The sequence below is a fragment of the Gopherus flavomarginatus genome, chromosome 2 (assembly GCF_025201925.1).
Source record: "Gopherus flavomarginatus isolate rGopFla2 chromosome 2, rGopFla2.mat.asm, whole genome shotgun sequence".
NCBI lineage: Eukaryota > Metazoa > Chordata > Testudines > Testudinidae > Gopherus > Gopherus flavomarginatus.
In genome coordinates this window covers 207,126,293-207,144,858 of record NC_066618.1, presented here as the reverse complement: position 1 = coordinate 207,144,858, position 18,566 = coordinate 207,126,293, and the positions used below count along the sequence as shown (strand labels likewise).

General features: G+C 42.5%; 1 protein-coding gene across 2 annotated transcripts; it reads left to right on the top strand.

The window, feature by feature from the left end:
• The first annotated feature begins 4,924 nt into the window (after positions 1-4,924).
• Positions 4,925-17,041, top strand: TUBB6 (tubulin beta 6 class V). Of its 2 annotated transcripts, XM_050942165.1 has the most exons (4): positions 4,925-5,101; positions 5,926-6,034; positions 8,328-8,438; positions 15,484-17,041. In XM_050942165.1, the coding sequence occupies exons 1-4, from the start codon at positions 5,045-5,047 to the stop codon at positions 16,545-16,547; spliced, it is 1,341 nt and encodes a 446-aa protein (XP_050798122.1). In that variant the 5' UTR covers positions 4,925-5,044; the 3' UTR covers positions 16,548-17,041. The 2 variants fall into 2 exon arrangements, with proteins under 2 accessions (XP_050798122.1, XP_050798123.1); XM_050942166.1 differs by lacking the exons at positions 4,925-5,101; positions 8,328-8,438 and having other exon boundaries at positions 5,936-6,034.
• Positions 17,042-18,566: the final 1,525 nt, after the last annotated feature.

Below are 18,566 nucleotides of genomic sequence, written 5' to 3'. Positions count from 1 at the left end.
ACTTGTGGCACCTTAGAGACTAACAAATTTATTTGAGCATAAGCTTTCATGGGCCCTGTAGGGAGGCGCCCTGGCTCCCAGCTGCGCCTGAGAGGGACAGACTAGAACTGATGCTGGAGTGGGCGGAGCCACCGCCACCTGTCCCCACCCCCCAGAAGTCCAGGGACGGGACAGGAAGTATAAAAGCCCGGCCCCCAGCACTCAGTTAGGTGCAGGCTGCTGGAGAGGACAGATGCTGGTGCTCAAGCTCCCGCCGGGCCCAGCCTGCCCCGGGCTCACTACTCTGAGGAGCACTGGCTGAGCCTGCCCCATGCCCGGTACCCAGAGGAGCGGCCTGAGCTTCCCTACGACCGGTATCCTGAGGAGCCCATGGTCTGGGACCCACCCGACGACGCTGGCGAGAGACATGTACCTAGAGAGGGGGAGATTGGAAGTGGCCCGGGGGTAGCCGACCCCAGTCTGGCTCCAGGGGACCCCGAACCGATGTCAGTGTGTTGCGGCCAGGATCCCCACTGACTACAGCTAGGGCCCTGGGCTGGAACGCAGTGAAGTGGGAGGGCCTGCGTTCCCCCTGCCACCCTTCCAAGGGTGGCAGACTCCCCTTTCCCCCCTGGCCTGAGAAGGCTCCTTTATACTGTTTAACTCGTTCAGCAACTGTCCGAAGGACTGACCCTTACTGGTGTTTGCTGCCCTGCCCTGAGCCAGGACCTGGGGCTTTACAGACTGTTACTGTTTAACTCATTGCTCAGCCCTGCTGAAAGGCCTGAGCTTGAACTGTTTGTTGCCCCGCCCTGCTCCAGGGCCAGGCTTATAGACTCTGTATTTGCTTGGCCCTGCTGAAAGGCCTGAGCCTGAACTGCTTACTGCCCCACCCTGCCCAAGGGCCTGGGCTTATATACTGTGCTTGCTCAGCCCTGCTGAAAGGCCTGAGCCTGACTGCTTACTGTCCCGCCCTGCTTCAGGCTGGGCTTATGGACTCCATGGTTATCCAGCCCCTGCTGAAGGGCTGGGACTCTGCCTTGTTTAGAGACTATTTTTGTTTGCTCAGCTCCTGCTGAGGGGTCTAGGCCCTGGATGGACTGCTGCCTATAGGGAGACGCCCTGGCTCCCCGCCGTGCCTGAGAGGGACGAGCCCCAGCACCGGACCCTTACAGGCCCACTTCATTGGATGCATGCAGTGGAAAATATAGTAGGAAGATATATATACACACACCTCTACCTCAATATAACGCGACCCGCTATAACGCGGTAAAGCAGCACTCGGGGAGGGGGATGGTGTGCGCGCTCTGGCAGATCAAAGCAAGTTCAATATAACGCTGTTTCACCTATAAATGCAGTAAGATTTGTTGGCTCCCGAGGACAGCGTTATATTGGGGTAGAGGTGTATATACAGAGAACATGAAACAATGGGTGTTACCATATACACACACTAACAAGAGTGATCAGTTAAGGTGAGCTATTACCAGCAAGAAAGAAAAAAAAATTGTAGTGATAATCAAAATGGTCCATTTCCAGCAGTTGACAATAATTTTATTGCTCCCCCTACTGTTTTATTGCTCCCCACACCTTCTTGTCAACTGCTGAAAATGGGCCATTTTGATTACCACTACAAATTTTTTTTTCTCTCCTGCTGGTAATAGCTCACCTTAACTGATCACCCTTGTTAGAGTGTGTAAGGTAACACCCATTGTTTCATGTTCTCTGTGTGTATGTGTAAATAATGTGTGTGTGTGTGTGTGTGTGTGTGTGTGTGTGTGTGTGTGTGTATATATATATATATATATATATATATATATATATATATATATATATATATATATATATATATATATATATATATATATATGATCTTCCTACTGTATTTTCCACTGCATGCACCCAATGAAGTGGGTTTTAGCTCAAATAAATATGTTAGTCTCTAAGGTGCCACAAGTACTCCTGTTCTTTCTGTGTGACAGAGACTTTTGAAATCTGATTTGTTTGAGACAGAAAGGTCCTAAATACCACTGAGGATCTGGGCCTAACTTCCATTACTACCTTTGAGGATTTGGGCCAAAGTTCAAAATAAAAATGTTCTAGAAGAAACACAGTGTAATTTCTACAACCCCCTGTGAGCAATACAGTTGCTAAACGACATTCAATCTGGAGATTAATATTAGTTATTATATTAATAATTCGTATTATTACTACATTTTAAAAAAGGTTTGTTTTTAACTTTACAGTGCATTAGTACTACTGACCATGAGGTATTGCTGATTTGCTTGCTGGAAGGTACAGTATGACCTTACAATGAGCTTGCTGTTTTCTTTTTTAAGGGATCCCAGAAGGTGGTGCTTGGGTAACTACTCTCACTCCCCAAATGCTTTCATAAGCAAAGTCCTTCTGGATTCTGTTTTGTCAGTGCTCCTTTTAAATATAAATGTGAAATCGCCATAAGACACTGAGATGTACTGTCATTAATATACAATAGATAGATAGAGCAACATTTCCTTTTAACTGAATCCAGAGTCTGTAGTCACATCACACTTGCCATATCTGTCTGAAATTAGGACTGGAATCAAAGCAACATCAACTCAGCGAAATGGAAGTTATGAATGTTTTGCAGGGGAAGCACTGAGAAAGATGGGCAGCAGCAAGGATGGCTGTAGCACTTTTTTAGCTTTGTTTTTAACATGTTGCATACCAGATCTTCACATTTCTAATCTGTGCACTTATATGGGCCTCACCACCATAGTACAGTAACTTCTCACTTAATGTTGTAATTATGTTCCTGAAAAATGCAACTTTAAGCAAAATGATGTAAAGCAAATCCAATTTCCCCATAAGAATTAATGTAAATGAGGGGGTTAGGTTCCAGGGAAATACTGTTTAGGTTCCAGGAAAAAAAATTTCACCAGACAAAAGACTACACACACACACACACACACACACACACACACACACACACAGAGTATAAGTTTTAAACAAATAACTTAATACTGGTACACAGTGATGATGATTGTGAAGCTTGGTTGAGGCGGAGGAGAGTCAGAGTGTGGGATATTTCCCTTACTGCTAAATGATGAACTAGCAATTGGCTCAGCCCTCGAGGGTTAACTCTCACTCTACGAGGCAGCAGAAATGGAGGGAGGAGGTATGTGTGAAAAATGTGCATTTCCCCTATAAGTACACTGCCTTGTTAATTAGATCAGCTTGCTGAGACCAGCTGCTGCAAGCTCTCTCCGATGTGTCCCCCCTGCTCTATGGAAGATGGGGTAAGCGGAGTGCAGGATCAGTTGCAATGTTATCCTGTAATTATTAGTCCTTAAGTGGTGGTATTATTTGACGGTTATTGTTGCGCTTTCCATTGTTATTTCCTATTTGTCGTCTTGCATTTGGGGATGCCTGCCTTACCTCTGAGGTTGTCAGTGCTGCTAACATGTTTAGCATCAGGCACAATGGATGTTTTCTGATTGTTTCCTGGTCTTTTTAAGATTTTTTATGACCATCTGGACATTTGTGATGGCTTTTACACCTTATCTTTTTCTGATGCATGCATTCCTTATTTACACAAACAATTTTTTACAGAAACCTTTAAAGTTATACAGACTTCAGTATTGTATATTTAGCGGAATGCATTGTAAATTAAGCCCTGCTAATTCTTATAATTAAAACAATTTACATTGGGGCTTCAGGCCCTTAACATTTTTTTAATTTCCTTAATATAGATACAATACAAGATCCTGTCTTTTACTTACTAAAACCTTAAAACAAATAAATGTATATTTAACTAGAGTGCCTAATTTGTAATACATATAGGAAACCATAGCAGACATTACAACTTATCCTAAAACAAAAAGGTGACTATAATTAGTTACAAGGATTGTTTTGGTCTGCCATTCCTTTCTGCTATTCAAAAAGGGTGGCTGACAGGATGAAATTAAATTATACTTTAATTCTTATGAGACATTATAAAATCCTGCTCCTACACTCTCTGGATTAAAGGTGGCCATCATGCTGGCCAATATTGCCTCAAAGTTGCCTTGCACTCACTAATCTATCTGTAGTCTCTTGTCTTAGATTGTTAGCCCTTTTTGTTCTCTTTGTACAGTGCCTAACACAATAGGGTCTTGGTCCATGACTAGGGCTTCTAACCACAACAGTGATATAAAAATAACTATAGATTTGCAAGATTATGATAGTTATAAGTGGTGTTTGGTTGAGCGGTCTGAACACAGGATGTGGTACCAATCCTAGCCCTGATACTTAAGGCCTGATGTTGCAAACCTCTCCTCATGCAAATATCCCCGCGAAGACAATGGTTTCCTTCCATGTAAAACTGGATAGCACTTTTTTCACAGGGGTGTTGTGACACTAACTAACCTGATAGCTGCAAACTATTGTCAAGATTAAAAGCAAAATGTGGGTTTGTGTAGGAGTGAACTGACTCCATGCGAGAAATATTTGGGACTTCTATTGTAAATGTCAAACATGCAGGTATGTGCTAAGATACTAATCACACAATGCAAGAGCAATTAATTATTTCCCTACTTATCTAATGCTAACATTTAAAAAAAGTATTATGAAAATGCAGCCACCAAACTTGGGGGGAAAAAGCTATTTAACCTGCTCTTAGTAAAGTACAGTCGCTTGTGTTCAATTTTGATGTGATGATTATGTCCATAAATTATTGTTACTTTGGTATTTTATTTATCTTGTCTATTATAAATAGACACTTTTGAATATGGAAAATGCAAGCTCCCAAATGGTTAATGTTAGCCTGTTCCACTCTTGGCCTCTTGACATCATTCTGGACCAGAAATGAAAGATGAGATGAAGTGCCATTCACACAGAGCTCCAGCCCCAGTGGAGGCTGGCCAAAGCCAGTTGCTCAGCCTGAGCTGGCTATTTTTGCAGTAAAGTTGCACAGTGAGCTGAGCTGGGAGGGAAGATCACAGTCCAAGAGCCAATAAAACACTCATTGAGCCAGAGACGCACTGCACATAGCTGAACTCTGCAAAGAGTCTGTGAGTGCGAGTGAGAGAGAGACTTGTTAAGTATCACAATGAGGGAAATAGTCCACATCCAGGCTGGCCAGTGTGGAAACCAAATTGGAACTAAGGTAAGAGATCTTTTCCTCCTCTAAATAGTATCCTCACTTATTATTTCCTAAGAACTGCATGTAAGGAAATGTAGTTGTTTTTGAAGATGATGTGTTTTGTTGTACAATGGTACCACAGCTCCTTTTTAAGTCCTTCAGCAGCACAACGAAAAGTTCTGCAAAGCGAGTCATTGCCTTAGGATGTTTTTATCTTGCGAAATTCTGGGATGAGTAGATTTTCCTCTGATATCTATGGCCCTTTAGAGGGAGTGTTTTTCTCACAACAAAAAGTTTGGACTCTGACTTCTCTTGGGGTCAGTGCATACAGACCAGAGAGCTGGAAAACTAGCAAAAGTTGTCTCCTTCATGTGACCATAAAAGGCTTTTGAAAAACTACAAGCAATAGCCAAAAAAAAAAAATTAAATTTAAATTAAAAAAAATGGAGTAGTGGATCAAAGAAAGAAAAGCAGCAACAACCAGTAAAACAGCCCTGCAAACAGTTTGTGATGTTAACCGTTGATTGTGTTTGGTTTTAAATCCTGGGGCAGATCTGCTGCCAGGCTTTTGTCTCTCTCCAACCCCACCCCATCTCCTTTCTGCTGGTCAGGTCAGGGGCAGGGCGGGGCTCAGAGAAGCAGCTCTCAGACATGCCAAGAATCCGGCAGCTGTTAAGGCAAGGCATGCCTCCAAGGGCTTCCCAGTCCCTGCCCAATGTGGGTGGGTTTGGATTATTTTGACGTTGGTAAAAGAAGGAACACAGGGCTGGGGTTTTTTTTGGTGAGAACAGATCTGCTCACGTCTTCCTTTAACCAAGTTTCTCTCTCTTTTTCTGTTCCTCCCTAAGTTTTGGGAAGTGATCAGTGATGAACATGGCATCGACCCAACAGGAGGCTACGCTGGTGACTCAGCACTGCAGCTGGAGAGAATCAATGTCTACTATAATGAATCATCCTGTAAGTGTGCTGCCGCCGCCGGAGGAGGTTAGGAGGGGCGAGGAGAGTGATATTCCCTAACTGGGAGAGGAGGCCTGTTAAAATGATGAAGAAAGCAAAGGTTTACTCATAGCTTCAGCTACAAAACTTGATTAGACATGTATGCATTGTCTTCCAATCAACCACCCATCCCAACTTCTGCTGTGATTCCCTCTCTCTAGGCAGCAGGAAGGAAATGGTGCAAACAGCTCTGAATTTATTTTTTGTTTGCTAGGAGTTTTTGCTTGTGAATATATGATTAAGTCATGTAAACGTGATCATCTGACACCACTAAGCAGTTTATAATATGAGCTTGTCCCCAGAGTACACTGACTATGAGTTAGAAATCTAAGAAAGGTTAGGCCTCAGGAGGTATGGGAAGTGGTGGTGACTCACTTGGGGCTTGTCTACATCAGAAAGTTGCAGCGCTGGTGAGGGAGTTACAGCGCTGCAACTTAGGAGGTGTACACATCTGCAGGGCACCACCAGCGCTGCAACTCCCTGTTTGCAGCGCTGGCCGTACTCCCGTTTTGTCTCGGGTGTAGAGGATCCAGCGCTGGTGATCCAGCGCTGGTAATCAAGTATAGACACTTACCAGCGCTTTTCTTGACCTCCGTGGAATAAGCAGGTATCCCAGCATACCTGAGGAAGCCTCTGGTAATCAAGCTGGTCTCCTTCCCCGGTTTGCTCTCGCGTTCCCCGAACCCCGAGCAAGCAGGTCTCCTTCCCTGCGGTTTGCAGGGTGGTTCGGTGAACGCGAGAGCAAACCGCGGTGAAGCTGGTCTCCTTCCCCGGTTTGCTCTCGCGTTCCCCGAACCCCGAGCAAGCAGGTCTCCTTCCCTGCGGTTTGCAGGGGGGTTCCGGGAACGCGAGAGCAAACCGCGGCGAAGCTGGTCTCCTTCCCCGGTTTGCTCTCGCGTTCCCCGAACAAGCAGGTCTCCTTCCCTGCGGTTTGCAGGGGGGTTCCGGGAACGCGAGAGCAAACCGCGGCGAAGCTGGTCTCCTTTCCCGGTTTGCTCTCGCGTTCCCCGAACCCCCGAGCAAGCAGGTCTCCTTCCCTGCGGTTTGCTGGGTGGTTCGGCGAACGCGAGAGCAAACCGGGGAAGGAGAACAGCTTCGCCGCGGTTTGCTCTCGCGTTCCCCGAACCACCCTGCAAACCGCATGGAAGGAGACCTGCTTGTTCGGGGAACGCGAGAGCAAACCGCGGCGAAGCTGGTCTCCTTTCCCGGTTTGCTCTCGCGTTCGCCGAACCACCCTGCAAACCGCAGGGAAGGAGACCTGCTTGCTCGGGGGTTCGGGGAACGAGAGAGCAAACCGGGAAAGGAGACCAGCTTCCCCGTGGTTTGCTCTCGCGTTCCCCGAACCTCCCTTGAAGCCGCCCAACAGCGCTGCAGTGTGGCCACATCTAACACCACTTGCAGCGCTGGTTGCTGTAAGTGTGGCCACTCTGCAGCGCTGGCCCTATACAGCTGTACTAATACAGCTGTAACAACCAGCGCTGCAAAATTTTAGATGTAGACATGGCCTAAGATGGCAGTGTTCCCCGAATGCTGGGAATCAATACCCCAGTATGGGGTTAGTGGGCACTGTGCTGCTGAAGAGGTTTCCTCCCTATGGGTTGTAAAACCGATATCTGGATCACTTGTGCACATTCAAGATCCCTGGCACTTTTTGCAAATTGTGGGAGCGTATTGTTCTGGACAAATTTCAGATCGGGTAATTCTTTCTACCTAAATTCCCCCTACAGTTACAATTGGGTAAAACATTTTTCACTTCCTGTTATTAACTGTTGTACTGTGTAGTGGTGGTGTGTGCTGTTAAACAGCTGCTGTTTTCCACCTCCCAGAAGTGGCTCCATTTCAGTGGTGGATGCAAGTGGTTCTTTACATTTATAAAATATCTGGGGATTATTTGAATAAAAGATCCTCTACTCATGTAATATATGATAAACTGTTCACCAAGAACATGTAACCTATATTTTCCCAGATAATTGCAAATATGGATATCAACTGGTAGAAGAACAGTTTTTAAAACGTAATTTAGATAGATGAATGGCAAAAAAACAAAGAATTTTAAGTCAGCTGCTAAACCAGAAGTGATTTTTTCCTATAATGTTTGAGACACCTATATAGGAATACAAGTTGTATCAAGATACATGAGCAAGCTAAGAATGTTACATACTATGACATATAATTTGTTCATATATTAAGAAATATAATAGAAGGAACTTAGCCTATTTCAGTATACTAAGGATGTCTTTAATTTTTATTGTAGCACAGAAATATGTACCCAGAGCAGTCTTAGTGGACTTGGAGCCAGGAACCATGGACAGTGTGAGATCTGGTCCGTTTGGTCAACTGTTTCGACCTGATAATTTCATCTTTGGTATGTGGATATCATGTTTTCCTTTTAAAACATGTGCTCAATTACCAAGAAATTAACTGTCAAAATGTACTTTGGGGTAGAGGGGACAGAAGAACTTACATTTTTTAATTTAAACAGCTGTAAGCAGCCGTTAGTAAAAAATAAGTTTGGTAGCTGAACAGTACAGTTCAATTATCCAAATATCAGCTGTCCAAAAAAACCAAACCAAAACAAAAATCCAAAAGAGGGTCAAACATTGCACTATTAATTACATTGACAATTTTCTGAATTACACAAACATACTAAAAGTTTCCCATGACTTTCTGATACTCTAAATTGTGCTACATTAATTGAACTTACAGGGTTCCTATACTTCTATTAAAAGGGAAATTCTGCAGGGGGAAAAAGGGAACTGCTCTCTCTCACAAATTCCACTATTAGTTGGAGCCATAGTTTTATATAAATTCCATGGGCATTAAATTCTTCACTGACCATGGAATTTCTTACTTTTTCAGTAGGTTAGTGAGCAGTATAGTCAGAAATGGAAGAAAAACTGTGTGCAAAGCAGATTACGTGCAACTGCATGCTGGTGTAGTCGTTTTTTTTCTAGTAAAATAAGAAACCATCTCAAAACCAAACAGAACTGTCACTCTGAAAGCAAACAGGGAGATTCCATCGAGTAAGAATGTTTTCAACTTTATATTTCTGTAGCACCTTCCATCCGAGATTCACCAAGCACTTGGAAACACTAGTGAATTAAACCTCACAATACCCCCTTTCAAGTTAAAGAGTATTATCACACCCATTTTACAGATGAGGAAACTCAAGCATCTGTAAGTTAAGAGTCCAGGCAGACCTATCACTAGAACCACTATCTCCTAGTTCTCAGCTCTATGCCTTAACCACAAAACCATTCCCCAAATTATTGTTAGGCTGCAACATACAAATTGGTGTGCTGTGTCAACATACGGAAGGTGTCAAACATAAGCATGGGAAAGATAAATATTAGGCTGGTAGCAGGAAACGAAACAAACCTCCAAACTTTGCAACCGAGCAGGGGAATAAGCTATACACTTTCAAAGACCTTTAAATGTTTAACTGCTTTTGTAACAGTATCCCCATTCCCTTTCCAGACATTAAACTTCCTGGCAATTGAGGTAAAGGGAGTGTGTGTTCCTCTAAAATGCTTTTAAATTATAGTAAGCAGAGGTGGGTCTGAACCAAAACCACAGATCCAAACAACCTGAAACTTTGGAAAACTTTGTTTCTGAACCCAGACTTCACAACTGCTCCCTTTTTCAATAGTGGGCCAAACCAAACCCATGAAAATGAAGTCACCTACACTTCTGAAAAGTCTGAATCAGAACTCTGCGGCTTGGAACCATCTCAAAACACAGCAAAATAAATTAAAAACTTCTTGAACAGCCCTCTACCACATTATACACTCTTCCTGCTAAACTAACAATGAGCTAAAAGCATGTGATTAGTTGGTGTCCCATGCTGGGCCTAATGCCAGCATCAGGCACTGTCCTACAAATCTGGTGAATGGGTGCCTTAGAACGGAAATGGAAAGGGAAAACTACCGTGTCAAAAGTCAATAAAGGCCCCCCCCCCATCTCTTTATTTATTATCTTATATCTCACAAAGGATTCTGTGGCAGAGGCTGGTGATTCTGTATTTGCTGTATCTCAGACCCATGGTTATAGGGAGAGGTTTGTTCCTAAACTCAGCTTTTTGCTTTTTTTTTTTTTTAATCAGAACTTATAGCTGTAGCACATCAAAATGCAAGAGTAGATCAGTTAAAGTGCATCAAATGCCTTAGATTTCTCTGTGCATGTTGGGCCTGATCCTGCATTCCTTGCACACCCAAAATTTCCACTGAAGTCAGTGGGAGTAAAAGTTTACATTAACAAGCTTATTGGCCTAAAATATGAATAAGCACAAGGAAAATAATTCCTCGTTCATATGAGGCAGCAAGTTTGCTGGTTATAGCATTGGACTGGGATGAGAAGACTAATTTCCCTTCCCAGGTTCCTCATCCAATCTCAATCCTCTTCTCTCCAGTAAATCTCTCTCCTTCTCCTTGCTTCAGTCTCTTTGACTAACCATTCCCAGTTCCCTGCCCCCCACACCACCTTGTTGGTAGCTCTTTCTCCTCTCCCCCCGCTGGTTCTTAGTCCCAGTCTCCTTGTCCAGCCAGTCCCGGTCACCGGACCTCCCCCAAGTTCCTTATCTAATCTCAGTGTTATCATCCCCCAGCCAACTAGCCCCCAGCCCTCCCCGCCCCATTTCCCCTCACTGTCTCCTGTCTCCTCACCTCCTTCCCCAGCTCCTGGTCTCCTTCTCAAACTAGTCCTAGCCTCTCTGCCCAACCAGTGTAAATCCCAGTTTAGCCACTCCCCCCAGGTCCCAGTCAGTCCCTCTCTCCCCCCCTCGCAGTCCCAGTTTCAACAGGCTCCTTGTTCCAATCTATTCCTTTCCCTCTCCCTAGTCCAGTGTTAGTCCCCTTCGTGTTTGAATCAGTGTCCTCCTCCAAGCTGCCAGTGGGGGTGTGAGAGTGCACAAGTACCTGCGTGTGCACAGGAGAGACAAGTGCCCTATCAGTTCTGATGCCTGCTCCCACTGTGCCTGGGGGAGTTACAGCACAGGGCTGGAATATGCTCATTACAGGGAGGGTTACACCACAGGGCTGGAACATGCTCATTTGCTCTCTGGAGATGACACATGCACAGTATGGTCAGTACTAGGAGCTGAGAGAGACTTGAGCATGTTCAGTGAGGATGGAATTTTCAGATATTTTAGCTGCTAAAAATTAAATAAATCTCTGAGCATATGCAAACTGACTTTTTTCAAAGGCTTATACCCTGGCCAAATGTGGGCAGAGTTTCATGAGGATAGCAAAAAGTGAAATCCTGAGACAAAGGCCACCCCACAGTCAAAGCATGGGAGCACTAGAGCTGTTCAAAGAAAAGATCACAAGAATTTTTTTTAACATGGGCAAAATAATGTATTTTCCCCTAGCCTCATTCTCAGAAATGGCTGTACAATGTTGGCTGAAATGTTGCAAAAATAATTCAGCCTGGGGCAGACATCCAGTATGGAAAATTTCAGCCCAAACAGTTACAATTTGGCAAAGTTATAAGCAACTGAAAACTGGGTCTTACAGTGGAAATTGTTCCACAACGTTGATAGTAGGCTGTGTTTGACCAGTAGGATCTAACACAATTGTGTTTGGTGGTAAAGTATAGTTTACCACAGTCTGTATGAGTAAACTGATGGGCATCTACTTGAGCCTAATAAACTGCAAATTTTTGCATCGTAGTGTCGTAAGCTATAACAACTTATTGAATCTAATGAAAATGTGAAACTGATCATTCAGAATGTTCAAATACAACAAAATATCTTCTAAAGTCCCCAGATTTAATAATCTATCACAAGAGAGAGCAATTTGTACACTGGTCAACTCCAATGTGTATATATTAAGTAAAACATTAAGTAATGTTTTCTTACAACTTGAGCCTTTTTTGTTTTTCCTTCTGTGATTTAGTACTGTCTTCAGACAATTGCAGGTTAAAAATATACAGCCTTCTGTCAGATGTTTATTTTATAGTAGGTTATGTTTGTTCCCTCTATCCATCCTTTATGAGACCAGTTTTCGTTGCCTTGGATTTGTTTACAGGATTAAAATTACAAAATTAAATGAAAAAATCATGCATTTGTTTGCATTATTTAACTCAAAGCTAAAAAAAAAGTCTCCTATTGGTGAGCAGGATGAGATCATATCTCTGCATTGTTACAGATTTATTGACTCAGTGAGGTAAAATAAGTGTTCCTAAGGTCAAAAGATACCCATAACGATCTACATAAAAGGAGGGAAAATAAGTATAATCTTTGCTACTTAATTTCTTTGTACTGAACAAATCACATGCACCTACCTTTCCTGAGCAATTTGCCTTTTTCTGCTTCATTCCCCATCAATTTATCTACTTGTGTTTTGCTTCCGTTCATGTTTTATCACTATTCCCATCTCTGAGCCATATTCTGCTACCGGGACAATTTTCAGAGAAAGATACTAAACTTAGAATCTTTTGTTAGGATCCGACAAACTACACAGCACAGTAGTATCTGTTTGTTAGATGCTGCCTGATGGGCTGCAGTATGCACAGGGGGTGGTTAGTGCAAGCAGAGCAAGGACAATTTTTATCTTATTCAGTGCTGGGAGGATATTGTTTTGCAGTCTGCACAGCTGGACAGGAAATACAGAACTTCCCACATTCTCAAGAGAGAGGAAGCTATAACAGTGTATAAAACAATGTCTTAGCTAACCAGTAATGGAACAAGGAAACCGAAATTGGTATGGTGAAGTTACAAGATATTTAAACAATACCAAAACCAGCAGTTTAGCTGACCCAATGGTTTGGCAGCGCATCACAGCACATGGACTGGGGCTTAAAACTGGTCATGGACAGTGGATAGATGGTGAAAAGGAGTGGGGCAGAGCTGTGAAAGATGGAAGCTGGGTCTGATTCTGCAGCCATTAGTCGTGCTGAGTAGCATTTAATAATAAAACTAGTCCCACTGAGTTCATGGGACTATTCATTAAAGTAGTAAGAGGAGCATAAACACCTGGTCCTCTGTTAACATCTTTTATTATCCAGTTAATAGAACAACACAGGGAAGGGGCTCCCATAGCATCCATATTGTAATGGGAGGGGACAATGTGGCATGGAGAGAGAAAATATAAGCTGAGGAAAAGTTGGAGGCCCAATCTTATAGGTTGCTGAGCAGCAATGAGAGGTGCTGAATGCCCTCAGCTCCTACTGAAATTAATGAAAATTGAGGGCACTCAGTACCTGCTAGACATTTTCAGTAACTTGCAAGATCAGACCTTTGGCCCCTGTTCACACCAACATCGTGATTCAGGCCAGTCACTTAAGTAAAGACGCATAGTTTTGGTTACATCAAGTTAAATATAGCATTGTATCTTGGCATAAAATCCAGTTTCAGAAGGTCAGCTTCATCCTTGAATGAAATTGTATTCCCTGCTTGAAACCAGCAACCACATGAAACACTAACATACTTTAATTTAAAAGATTTGTGTCTATGATTTGGTGGCGTATGCATCATATTCTTTATAAAAAGCGAGCTTTTAAATGTGAACAGATGCTAGCTTTGTGTTTATGGAATAAACTGGATTAGGGGTATTAAAAGCCTCTAAAGCAAAGAGTCAACTTTATTTCTAGACCCGTTTTGGAGAAGGCAAAATACAGAGACAAAATTCACTGAATAGAAACGAAAGCTACCAGTAACATAAGACAAAATTAAACATTTTAACTCAAATTTTCTTAAAGTAGCTTAACAAAACAAGAAAGTTTCTTCAAAGTGAAGCTCAAACCTCCAGTTCTCTATGAAGTGCTGCAATTTTAAAATCTAGGGCCTAATTCTGCATCTCACACAGTCATTTACACCAGTGTAAAGTGAGAAACCTGTGTGTAAAATACTACCAGATGGTGGTAGAGCCATGTTTTGCAAGCAAGGAGGCAATGTATTGATGAATACACTCCTCTTCTTTGTCCCACCGAGCTGGCACTGACCACCCATAGTGCACCCCCTGCCCTGGCACTGCAACCCTAATCCCTGCGTGGTGCTGCAGAGGGGAGACCCAGAGGAGGGGTGAGGTTTGGACAATCAGTCTGCCCCATGCTCACCCAGCAGCAGTCACTCCTGTCCTGTGAGGCTGGACCTGGCTCCCCACTCCAGGCATTGCCACACGGTGCCTGGGTTGAAGCATCACTCAGGCTTGTCAGGGCTACTCCTCCAGAGGTGCAGCCAAGCCAAATGTGAGAGAATAGCATTGTGACATGGCACTAGGGTTGCCAATTTTGGTTGGACATATTCCTGGAGGTTTCATCACATAACAATCTTTAATGAAAGATTAATTTTTAATTCCTGGAAACTCCAGGGCAATCCTGGAGGATTGTCAACCCTACATGACATATGGGGTCACAGCACCCTGCGACCCCATGTGCCATGTCACAATGCCTGGAATGGGAAGCCAGGCTCAGCCCTGCAGGACAGGAGCCATCGTTGCTGGGTGAGATTGGGGTAGACTCAGTCTCCAGTCCTGTGTGAAAAGGTGCCACACATACGCCTAAAGATCACGAGTGAGGGGTGTCGATCAACTCCCCCATCCCCACTGCCAGATGAGGATAGCTGTGTTTTGCACTCACTTTGCACTGGAGTCAGTGCTGATACAAGATGCAGGCACAAGGCCATGAAAAATAAATTAATGGGCATGGAAACTGAAACACAGTCTCTTATGCCTAGAATTGGGCCGTCCACATCAGGGATGCCTGGATGAGGCACAATGGGCAAAGCAACATGTGAAACTTGCTTTAAAACTGCCCATTGCTACAACTCTTCTGTGGATCTATAGAGAGGTTCGGTTTCTGAGTTTTTTAATCTGGCACCTTTGTGCTAAAGATCACAAAATATACATTAAAATTACAAGATTCACACCAGATTAGGACATTAAAAGGAATTTAGGTTTTAAAGCATTTAGGGAAGTATAAAGCAATGCATTCATTATTATTTTTAAATCTTTCAGTGGAAACAGCTTATTTTTAAAAGAATACCATTCCCTCTGCGGAGGCTACAATTCAAATATTGTTCAGCAATGGGAACTAAAAAGTTGAAATTATTAGACATGACCATGAAACAGACTAGCCAATTTTCACTATCCAAGCTGAGAGAAAGTCAGGAAGTAAATTCAACTAAACTTAGTAACTAAAGATAAAGTTCAGTTAATATTTGGAAAACCTGATTTCCTCTTCAGTGTCTGTCAGAAATCACAGCTAACTTAATTAACAATATGTTTTTGTGTGCTCATTGTCAAAAAAAATCCCACTAGTAATTCTTCTGTACATATTTGTAAGGAAGACCAGAGAGTATGGTTTACTAGCTCACAAATGTAAAACAATTCATTGTATGTGATTTGAGATCATCAAGCCTCCAACCGTCAAACTCTATCAGTAATATTTTCTTCCTTTATCCTACATTATTTCAGGACAAACAGGTGCAGGAAATAACTGGGCCAAAGGACACTATACAGAAGGAGCAGAGCTGGTAGATTCAGTGCTTGATGTTGTAAGAAAAGAATGTGAACACTGTGATTGCTTGCAAGGATTTCAGCTCACTCATTCCCTTGGAGGAGGAACAGGTTCTGGCATGGGAACACTACTCATCAGCAAAATCCGAGAAGAATATCCTGATAGGATAATGAATACATTTAGTGTCATGCCCTCTCCAAAAGTCTCTGACACAGTGGTGGAGCCTTATAATGCTACACTCTCAGTCCACCAGCTGGTTGAAAACACAGATGAAACCTACTGCATTGATAATGAAGCTTTGTATGACATTTGTTTCCGCACCCTGAAGCTCACCACCCCGACGTATGGAGATTTAAACCATTTGGTGTCCGCTACAATGAGTGGAGTAACTACATCATTGCGTTTTCCAGGCCAGCTAAATGCTGACCTTCGAAAACTGGCAGTAAATATGGTGCCATTCCCACGCCTTCACTTTTTCATGCCAGGGTTTGCTCCTTTGACAGCCCGAGGCAGTCAGCAATACCGAGCACTCACTGTTCCAGAGCTCACTCAACAGATGTTTGATGCCAAAAACATGATGGCAGCCTGTGACCCAAGACATGGACGATACTTAACAGTGGCAACAGTATTCCGAGGTCCCATGTCCATGAAAGAGGTTGATGAGCAGATGCTGGCCATCCAAAACAAGAACAGCAGCTACTTTGTGGAATGGATCCCAAATAATGTCAAAGTGGCAGTTTGTGACATCCCACCCCGTGGCCTCAAGATGGCCTCCACCTTCATTGGCAACAGCACAGCTATTCAAGAGCTCTTCAAAAGGATCTCTGAGCAGTTCTCTGCCATGTTCAGGAGAAAGGCTTTCCTCCATTGGTTTACAGGAGAAGGGATGGATGAGATGGAATTTACAGAAGCAGAAAGCAACATGAATGACCTGGTTTCGGAGTACCAGCAGTACCAAGAAGCTACGGCAAATGATGGAGAGGAAACATTTGAAGATGATGAGGAAGAGATCAATGAATAAAGAAATTCTGTCTTACACACACTAATCTACATCAAAATTCTCAAATATGGATTTTTAAAATTAGTCTTGTATATCCATATTTAATCTCCATCCTCCTTTCTTCAAAAAATAGAGAGAGAAAAAAAGTAGCTTGATTCTCAGAGGTGATGAGTTTCCTTCAGCTTCCATTGACTTCAGTGGGAACTGAGGAAGATCAGCACCTCTGAAAATAATGCCACTTTTATATAGGAGGCTAATTTTAGGCATCCAGTTTTAGAATTTTGGCCTAGAAGTTTAAATACAGAGATCACTAGATTTGGTTAAATAAACAAAACTTGTCTTCTATGAAATGTTGTACAAGAGGTAGAATGGGGATGGAAAGTCATTTGAAAATAGGGCTGTCCTGTTTTCATCAACTGTGAACAGTTGCTGCTAACAGCAAAAATCTTATGGGTCTTTGAAGTGTTATTCTGTACTAAATGTATAATACTTACGTGCCGGGAGCAGAATCTATTCATAATAAATAAAAATTTAATCATATTCTTCTCTTTTGTATGGTAAACGTTGACACTGATATTTGACTTCAGACATTTAACAGCAAATCTAAATACAAATGACAAGTATCCTCTTAAGAAGACTGTTTTCAGGAGTCAGTGCTATATTGACATCAAGTGAACTGAGAACCAAAGGTCACTAGCAATGTATTCAGGAATCCTTTACCAATTTGTCCCAGAATGATCACACACAACGTTTATGTGAAATTCATGCACAGCACTGCAGAACTTGTGTAAGCTTATCCATCCTATGATTTGAATATAAAAATATTAAAGATAGTAAAAAGGAAGCATGTGTACAAACTAACTCATATGCCTTACATTCCATAAAACTGATTTATTTCAAGTACTTGGAAGAGCTCCAGGGAAAGGCTAAAAGAAAAAAAAAATCAGAAAACCCAAACTCTAAAAGTTTCAGGAACCTCCTGTTTCTATCCTTCCCTCTCCCAAAATGCTGTTTGAGCCAAAGTACTACTCAGTACTTAAAGAACTTTAGAAATACTCTAGAAAAATTTAATTTTGTCCCAACATCCATCACTTCTAATAAGATTACAATATTTATTAAGTTGATTTCAGGGAGTCAGACTTTAAAAAATTAATTAGACAAATAACTGTACTTATGTTATAAACTAAAATTGTCTACTTAGTTTTATCCATATTAAATCTGTACTAATTTATCTTTAATAAATTAAAAATGCCCTATACAACATAGTGACTCCTTGGACTGAAGAATTCAAGGCAAGGTACTAAGTGACTTAGTGCTGAGAAAGGTGGTGTGTCAGTGCGACCAGTCTGGCTTTGGGCTGCTTGTTGCCTTAGTTCCAGGGCCAATCAGCTGCCCCCCACTCTCCACTACATGTAAGCTGCTGATCTGGAAGCCTCACAGCCATGCCTGCATCTTTTTCAGGGCAGTGTTTTATTTTTCAACATAAAACTTAAGCAAAATATCAAAACAAAAAGCAGTTCCTCTACCCATCATGGGCAATAGCTCCCAGAGGCTTTTCCCCTTGTCCCTCTCAGCCTGAAAGGACATACCCTTCCCTTCAATCTCCCACCTGCAGCTGAGTTCTCAACCAGTTATAGGCATCACCTGACCTCCTTCCCAGCTGGATCTGAAAAATTGAAGAGGACTGGCTAACTCCTAGCCCTTAAAGATGCATGTGGCCCTGTTACAAGTGTATACCCAGATATCCATGGACATTGGATAGGTGTACTTTAAAAGGTCAAGAAAGTGCCAACTGTAGAGCTGGCTATACTCTTTGAAATGATCAATTATGCAAAAGGAAATTAACATTACCTAGCAGGAGATCACAAATTGAGTATACTAGGTTGTATACTGGAATATGGTTTTAACACTATATTGAGTGTTAACTAAGAATTACATAAAATTCTAAACATGCTAATGAGGACTTACCTAATATTACACAAACAAAGAGGGGACTCACAGACAAATGAGTTCACTAACATTGTGGCTGTGATGGCTGTT